The sequence below is a fragment of the Podarcis gaigeae genome, assembly GCF_964106915.1.
Source record: "Podarcis gaigeae genome assembly, chromosome: 3".
Classification (NCBI taxonomy): domain Eukaryota; kingdom Metazoa; phylum Chordata; class Lepidosauria; order Squamata; family Lacertidae; genus Podarcis; species Podarcis gaigeae.
The window spans coordinates 110,786,530-110,795,635 of NC_139680.1; the positions used below are offsets into that span (position 1 = coordinate 110,786,530).

Genomic DNA, 9,106 nt, shown 5'->3' on the forward strand with positions numbered 1-9,106 from the left:
AAGCAATGCAGCAGAGATCATAGAAATTGTAGAACTGTTGCATTGGACGGGATCCCGAGGGTCCTCTAGTCCAACCCCCTGGCGAACAAACACCTAGCTTATATATCTGAGTTTCTAACATTGTACTGTGCTGTTATAAGATCTGGCTATGTGGCGGAGGACAGCAACTTGGGAATCCCAGCTTTCATGTTGAAATAATGAGTTTCTAGTCCCTATGGCTGCAGAAGCAAACTTGAGAACATGTAGGCAGTCAGCATCTGATGGAGACTCAAAGTGGGCGGGGAAGATAGCACTCCTGGATTCAAGTTTTCACTGTGGCCAACCGGATGCCTGTGGGAAACTGGCAAGCAGAACCTAAACACAAGACCATTCTGCCCTCCTATGGCCTCCAGCAACTAGAAGCATTGATACCTTCAACCATAGAGGAAAAGCGTAGCCACCCTGGCTAGTGGCCATTGACAGCCTTAGTTAACTATGCACTGCATGAAGTACTTTCTATTACCTGTCCTGTATTTTCCAACTAAATTTCCACAAGCTGTATATTTATGAAAAAGGGAGAAAAACCTCTATCTACTTCTTCTGTGCCATGAACTCACCTCAACCTGTCCTAGCACCAACCTACTTCTTCCCTTCCGATTATTTTCACTGCTTGTTAGCACATCCCAGGTTGTTCAAAAGACTAACTGCAAAATTAGGCAAATAATAATAATAATGCAAATTTGCTGAAACTGCATGATTTTTGCAAACAGCGGGGTATGAGCTTGTTTTTTACAAGTTAAGGTCATGGCTAGATGCAGCATCTTCATAAACAAGAATCTGGTTACACACCATGAAAGCGAGATGCCAAGGTCAAAAGACTGAGCAGGATTTCAAGCACCTCAATTAGAAAATGCATACTTCCATTTATATCCACCGCAAGCCAGTTTTTAGCCAAGCACTTCACAATCTATCTAGAACTGAACTCCTGCATTTAAATAATATGCACAGTGAACACATAATGCAATTCCTGTGCTAATAGTCCATATTTACTCTCTTACTAATAACAGAATAAAAAATCTGCTGCGGGAGGACAAACTATTAGAAATGAGTCAGAGATAGCTGTTAACTATAGAGGATGCTCAGAGTTAGAGCTTTATCAGTTCTTAGTGATTGTTCATTGGGCTCCTACATCCCAGCATCCCAGCACCAGCCTTTAGTAGAGCAACTCCAGCCAAAGAAACAATTCAAAGGCTATAATGGTAAAGGTACCCCCTGACCGTTAGCTCCAGTCGTGAACGACTCTGGGGTTGCGGCGCTCATCTCACTCTATAGGCCAAGGGAGCCGCCGTTTGTCCGCAGACAGCTTCTGGGTCATGTGGCCAGCATGACTAAGCCACTTCTGGTGAACCAGAGCAGCGCACAGAAACGCCATTTACCTTTCCACCAGAGCAGTACTTATTTATCTAATTGCACTTTGATGTGCTTTCAAACTGCTAGGTGGGCAGGAGCTCGGACTGAACAACAGGAGCTCACCCCATCGTGGGGATTCGAACCACCGACCTTCTGATTGGCAAGCCCTAGGATAGCTCAAATGTACTCATCCGCTGGGGTTGCTAGTGCAAAGCTCTGAACCATGCTGTCAAGCCATGTGCATTAGACTCCTCCTCCACGAGACAATCCAACCATGTGCTGCATTAACAGGCAAGCCTCGGCTACCCACACAAACACTCCATTTGAATGAATCAGCATGAAGAGAAGTTCAAAAATTGCTCTCGACATGTGGATTGCCAACACAGCCAAATACTTTTCAAGTGAGCATGGTTGTTCACACACAGAGCACTGTAGTATGAAACAACATTCCACTGACAGAGAACTACACTTCAAAATTCTTTGCTCGTCTCAAACAGGAAGCAAAGCTTGCATTACATAAATATATCCAAATTCTTTGTGCTAAATTCACAAAATTCAATTCTGTATACACCGATGTATTAAAAGTTAAGTAGTATTTCCAGTGCTACACTAAGTAGCTGCAGAAATATGCCAAAATGTATCAACATTATTATTTAAGGGCCATGACGCAATCGACCTGCCCCTATATACCTGTGCTACTGGAGAATTACTGTGTAATTAAGCATTTTGCAGAAGGGAGCTGACAGAATCCGGACCTGTGTTACTTCAGAATGCAAGTTGTGGTTGGTGAGGGGACATATATGTTTTTAATTTCCCACATGCAAAAACCTCTCTGTACGTAGTAAACCAGAGTATCAGGGAGAGACAGGTTTCAATAGAGTAATCTCCCTGATGGGTTACTTTACAACATGCAAGTAGTGTTTCATATGGCAAGGCACAAATGGGACACACCCACTTGCTGTCAAAGGGGGGAGGGAATACCTGCAGAAATGGGGAGACCTACCTAATCAGCATATGAAAAGACCAACATTTCAGTGGGATCAAATGAAAGAATCACTGGGTTCTAGAAATGATGAAACTACAGGAAGCGGAACACCCCTTGTTTTGAATTTGGGGAGAAAGGAAAATAGTAGCATTTTCCAAAATGAAGGGGAAGTGTAAGACAGAAATACTAGGAGGAAAGACACCCAGTTATTAATGGAAAAAAGAGGGGAGGAATGTACAACCAGAGATTGACAGCACAGTAGCAAATATGTGATAGATAATAGTAGCAAAGTGAGGTTAACTGTATATTCCATAAACAAAAAGAATACACCTAGTTAATACTTGGATGAATACTCAAGATTCTCTGGAGATCAGACAGCAGCTCCACAAATGTTTTCTCCCTTCAGGACTTTGGCAAGTTTCTGGTTCCATTTAATTCTAACTATTCTATTTTTCAGAAGTCGCTTTTCATTTAGAAATAATAAAACCACCAGCCACTCTCCCAAGCAGTCGCAGAATTCTTGTGACAATTCCCACCCTGGCCAGAATATGAAGTCCAAGTTCTTCCACAGAAACACACACACACACCTTCTTACTATATAAATGATTGCAACACAAGACAAGGATTTCTTGCTGTCATTTTTAACTATCTTAACTATTAATCCACTTTTATTTGCATCTCATTTGTGGGAATCAAGTTTGTAGCTAAAACACATCAAGTCCGTTTGTGATTGATCTGATGCTTATACAATGTTCTTTCTACCGAAGTCTTTCCTTTCACTCCTCTTTGCCCTACTTTGAGACTGTACCTTATTAAGCTTCAGAGTGTTTTGATACATCATTCTCTTTCTTGTAATTCCAGGAATCTTGGGCACAGCCTAGGCTACCTGAACAATTGCATCTTCCTATATGAACCTCCCAATGTGATCCTCAGGTGAGCACCTTCTCTCAACCCAATCAACTTCAGAAGCACAGTTGGTTGTGACACAAGAGAGAGCCTTTTCTGTGGTGGCTCCCATATTGTGGAATTCCCTCCCAAGAAAGGTTAGACTGGCTCCAACTTTATCATCCTTCTGCTAGCAAGCTAAGACCTTCCTGCTCAGACAGGACTCTGAAAACTAAGGTACTGGCATGCTAATCAATGGCCTACTTATTAGGGCAACTGTATTTTCCCTGCTGGTGCTAAATATGTTCTGATGTAATTTAATTATTTTTTTAACTAGTTTGTTTTTATTGCTTTGTATTTTATAATGTTGTTTTTAAATGTTGTAAGCCACCTTGATTCTCAATTTGGAAGAAAAGCAAGGTATAAATACACTAAACATGTTTTAATACATTGTGCACAAGTGCAGAGAAACTACGTTCACTACACTTATCCCCTAGGATGGCTAAAGGGCAAAGAGCATCTATTCCCAGATTCCTATCATATACTTCTATCAAGAACTACTTCATTCTGAGTTCATTCTGAATGCAGCACTGTCAGAGAATATCCAGAGGCTTTAAGACCCATCTCATAGCATACCCATCTCATACACAGAAAGTGAACATCTACAGACATGCCTTTAAAAACTAATACTGCACTATTTCTGCAGCATCCATTTTTGCTTCTGCATTATTAAAGGCACTACAAAGAATGACAAAGGGGACTGGAAAATACTATTCTAAATCCTTAAAACAGCATGAAACTTGGTGGGAATTTAGTGCTATATTTATTATGCAGCTGCTGCTTCTCTTTTCTTTAACATTTTATTTTGATTCTGTAATATTAACAACAATCAATGATACCAAAGGGAGTGCAGTATGTAAGCGTGAAATGCACAATGAATGAAATTAGCACATGATCCTAAAAGAATTGTAATATTATTTTTGCATTTGTATCCTCCCAGTAAGTCTCCCCATAAAGTGTTGTGTGAATCTGGTGATGACATTCTCCTGCCCAAATCATTCCCCTAGTCTCTGTTTCTACTTAAGAACAAATGCTTTTCAAATCCTTTTCATGTTTCTAAGGGGCAGATATCTGCATTTCAATGTGCACTGGCTTTGCTAAGCGCCTTGAATTTCCAGACTGAAGGCGCAGAAATCTTTGAAAGAAGGAAGAGAGAGAGAAAGAGAGAGAGGCAGACAGAGAGAGAGAGAGAGAGAGAGAGAGAGAGAGAAGTCTGCATAATGCTCCCGTCTGGTGCGGCGAATGCTGGGCGGTGGCAGAAGGCTGAGTCAAGTTTGCTGGTTCCATATACAGGAAGGGAGGTGCTCATTCTGAATCCTGCCTGCTGTAAGGAGGACCAGAGCCATCACTCATCTATTCTAGATCCAGTGTGTGCAAGGAAAAGGCGGGCTCTCTGTGACAATAGACGGGCTGGATGTAGAGGCTTCAGTTAGCCTGCAGACAAAAAGATACTTCCAACGCCTATGCTAGACAGTGGGAAGGACGGGGGTGGCCCCCCCCACTTAAGCCCCTTCTTAATCCTGAATGAAAATGGGGGGGGGCGACTTTTCTAGATCAAGAAAAGAACAAGGCGCAAAAGCACCAGGAATGGGAAATAAGCAAAGAGGAGCAGCATGAATTACATGGGGGTGGGTGGGTGTTGAACCAGCTTCTTGCATTAATAGCTACTGAAATTGAAAAGTCTCCAAAAGTCAAAAGAGGGGGGGGGGCGGAATGGCAGTTACCCCACCCACCTTCTCAGCACACAAGAATTCTTCCCTGCGCTGGAACTATTCCTGTAACACCCTAGATTTTTTTTTCTCTCTCCTCTCCAGTGTTGGCATTCGGAGTCCGTCAAACAAAATGCCTTTGGAAAAAGACTGGTCGACAACAGGTTCCAGACACAAAGGAAGATCTCAGCTCTTCCCATGACAGATGGCAAAGCGCTGCTTACGGCCCCCCTAAGTATTCTTTAGGGGAAAGTGGCGAGAGAGGCTGCGTAACGCGCTCGCTTAGCAGCAAAGCCTTTCCCGGACCTGCTACGTCCACGCGCACGTGTACCCCACAAAGCGCCTGCCACTCCCATCTGCTCCATTGCAGAGCCCACCCCCCACGCCAGCCCGATCCACCTCGCTGCATTTCCAGCAGATCACCTTACAACCCGAGAAAAAGAACCCCCGCCTTTTGGCCACTTGGGCTAGGACAGTTATTCACCTTCGCCAACGGAGAAGTCTCCGTAGCGCGGGAGCGAGCACACATGCACACACACCGGCCACTCCCTTCAGAAAAACCAGTCACTCTTCCTGATCACGGCCCCCCCCCGGGACCCCCTTCTCATTGTGCCCCACAATCAGACACTCCCGGCTCCCCAATACATCTACTCCTCCCCTGGCCACCAGCTGCGCCTCGATCACCCCCCGAACCCCCAAACTCCCCACGGCCACTCTTCCTCCGCATCCCTGCCTCCTAAGCCCCTTCCCCACTTTCGCCCTCGAGGAGCTCCCGCCGCCTTTCTCTACCCTTACCTGCAATGCCCGCCCCCCAAGTTCGTCCCTTGCCCGCCCCCCCCGCCCCCAAGTTATTGCCTCAAGCCTTCCGTTTCAACAAGTCCTCCAGCTCCCCACCCCGCAAAGAAAACCCCGATCCCTCCTGGCTCCCCGACACGGCTGCCATCGCCGCCACAGACACCTCCCCCCCCCAAAAAAAGGAAACATGCCCCACACCCCACCTCCCCGCCATTTTCCTCACGGCTCCCCAGCCTGCCCCTTCCCTTCCCTCCCCCCCCCCCCAGGAAACTCTCTCCCCACAGCCTTGTAAGGCCACTCCTGCCACAGTTTCAACCCCCCCATAAGTTTGAGCCCACTCCCACGCGGCCCCCCATCGCCCCAAAGCCAATCGGCCACACCCCTGAGCTCCCCTCGGGGGAATCTCCCTCGGAGCTTCCCTGCCCCCCCCCACCTCAAGTCTTCCTCAGTTTTTCCCCCTGCCCCGCGCGCGCGCCCGCACACTCACCAGGCGAGCCTGAGGCGGCGCCCTTCTTGGCAGCTGAGGCGGCGGGGGGCTCGTCTCTCTTGGGCGGCAGCGGGGCGCTGCGCGGAGGGACGGCGGGGGCGCGGGGCTCCTCCCGGTGCGGCGGAGGCGGCGGCGGCGGGGCGCTGCGCGGGGGGTCCTTGCCCTTCCCCTCAGGCAGGGAGAAGTCGGAGGCGGATGGAGAGAAAGGGGAGGTGGTGGAAGAGGGCGCCTCCGGGTGGCTGGTCCAGGCCGGCTGGTGGGGGGCAGGCGGCGGCCCCGGGGGCTTCTCGCCCAGAGGCGGGGCAGAGGCCGGGGCGGCGGGCTTCCTCTCCCTCACTTCCAGCTGTTCGTCGTCCACTTCGTCGTCGTCGTCTTCGTCCTCTTCCTCGGGCTCGCCGTCGTCCTCCGCGACGAACTGGTACTGGAACAGGGGCTGCTGAGGCTTCCACTGGTCCTGCCCTCCGGCTCCCCCCGAGGTGGCGGTGGAAGAGACCAAGGGGGACTGGTCGGGGTCGTCCATGGCTCCTTGCTTCTGATTCTGGGCGAGAACAATGAGGAACGGGAGTCACTCGCTGCTGCTGCTGCTGCTGCTGCTGCTTGGGCGCAAAGGAGGCGAGCGAGAGGGATGGGAGGCTGGAGCTCGCCTCGCGCACCGTCGGAGAGGGAGGGGGAGCGAAAGAGGGAGGGCGAAAGTGAAAGGAGGAGGACCCAACAAAAAATGGGGGAGGGAGGGCGGCTGCGCAAATGCCTCCGGAGGAGCCGGCGCGATGCCTCGGGAGGGGAAAAGGGGCGCCGCCGCCACCAGTGTCTCCACGCCCTGTTGAGTCACAGAAGGCGCAACTCGCAGCCTCCGCGCAATGATCGGGCTGAACCTGAACCAAGTCTCAGTCCCCGTCCCCCCCCCCCGCGTTCTATTCCCACCCCCCGGGCGCGCTTTGGAACGAAAGGGACAGCCCAACAGGCCAGTGAGGAAGGGGGCAAGGGAAGGCGCTACCAATTAGAGGAGGAGGGGGAGGAAGATGAAGCGGCAGGCGCGCGCCCTGCGCTACTACGGTTCCTCTTTATTGTGCAGCAAAGAAAGTGGTTGGTTTTGCGGAGAGTGGAAGTGGGGAGGTGGAGGTGGAGGTCCTGAAGTGGGGGAAAGTTCGAGGGCGGGGTCCGGACCGGAATGGACTCCAGCCACCCTTCGCCCTCCCCTTTCCGAGCATCTTTCAGAGGAGGAGCCGGGGAAGACCTCGTGCCTTTCGGGGAGGGGAATGTTGGCTGGCGATTTCTTTCCTATAAGTTTGCTTGTTTTCAGATCCAAGCTGACGTCGTCGCTTAAAAGAGGTGCTTTCTTTCTTTTATATTTTTTTTACGTGACTCGTTTTTTTAAAAAAACTTTTGATATGGAAAACTTTGACAGCCGTTCAGTGGGTAGCGCTGCTCAGAGTAGACCCACTGAAGTTAATAGGCACGATTGACTTAGTTTTAATAGGCCTTGTCTAGGTAGGACATCACTGAACGCAACCCTTTAATTGGCTCAAAAGAGATGCCATGGAAAAAACATTCAGACATTCCTTGGCGATTTTTAATTAAATTGCCGGCTTAGCATCCCTTTGACATTCCCCTGGGCATAATAAGGCTGGTCACTATGAGAAAAGAGTGCTGGGCTCCATGGGGCTTGGGCTTAATCCAGCAGGCTCTTCCTAGGATTAAGAAAAGAAGTGGTGCAGAATTAAAACTGCTAGCACAGTTGCAAAGCTAAGCAGGGTCTGGTATGGTTTCAAATTGGATGGGAGACCAAGTATGCTGCAGGGGGTTTTATTATTCTGAATTCTTCAGGTAAAGATCTCTTTAGTGCATCTTACTGCAGACCAGGAGAAGCCTGACTTACTGAACGTCTGCACTAGCGGTGAGAAACCTGTGGCCCTCCGTGATGGTTTTTTGGGGGATGTCATATCCCATCAGCCCCAACCAGCATGCCCAGTAGTCAGGGATGATGGGTACTGTAGTCCAGCAACATTTGTTGGGCCACAAGTTCCACATCGCCTGTTGCCTGGAGTAATTTAATATTTTAAGGAGTGCATTGATCTGTAAGTCAAGAAAATTATAGAACAGAAGTAGTTCTGTTGTCATGTGAGTGTTTCTGTGCAGGCCTGGCCAGCTCTGTATGCTGAGCCCTTTACTATTATCTGTGGTGGCAAATCCCATTGCTTCAGAATTTGGGTTACCACATGCCTTTGCAACGAAGGCTTTCATAAACAGAGGTGGATAAACGATTATAAGATGACGTAGCAGGTAATTACAAAGGGGTAATAGCTAACGTTTAAGAGGACATTATTATAATTGACGAAAAGCATTTCTTGTGTTTTGGTTTATTTCCACCCTGCCTTTGATGAGTGAGCTGGCCTTAGGGATTCCTTGAGGATGGAAATTAATAAAATATGTACAACAAAATTGTTTAAGCAATTGAAACCCTTCGATTAAAAATATGTTTAAAGCTTTTCAGAAACGTGTTTCTCTGCAGAGCCTTGAAGCAGGACCATCTCTAGCCTCTGGGGTGGACTCTTCCGCCCCAACCACACACAAACATTATATATATAGTCTTCATTTATATAATACCCCTATGTAGTCCATCAACATCTGGAGGGCCACTGGTTTCCTGCCCTAGAGGATGGTAGCTGCCTCATTCCCACTGACACAGTTAGTGTGCTGCAGGACAACCACTTCCTCAAAAAACACCACTTCCTATTATTAAAAAAGGGTGTTTTCCTTCTCTACCCAGACTAGAGGCCTTTTTGCTGTGCCAGGGCA

At 48.3% G+C, this 9,106-nt stretch overlaps 1 protein-coding gene across 4 annotated transcripts in view; it reads right to left on the reverse strand.

Moving 5' to 3' along the window:
• RTN4 (reticulon 4) overlaps window positions 1–7,475 on the reverse strand; it is a 63,966-nt gene extending 56,491 nt beyond the window's left edge. The window contains exon 1 of one of the 4 annotated variants that reach the window (XM_083733090.1): window positions 6,311–7,201. In XM_083733090.1, the coding sequence (XP_083589216.1) occupies window positions 6,311–6,830 (520 nt within the window). In that variant the 5' untranslated portion in view covers window positions 6,831–7,201. Of the gene's footprint in view, window positions 1–6,310 lie in introns of all 4 variants that reach the window. The other 3 variants (XM_083733093.1, XM_083733091.1, XM_083733092.1) reach the window with 3 other exon arrangements.
• Window positions 7,476–9,106: the final 1,631 nt, after the last annotated feature.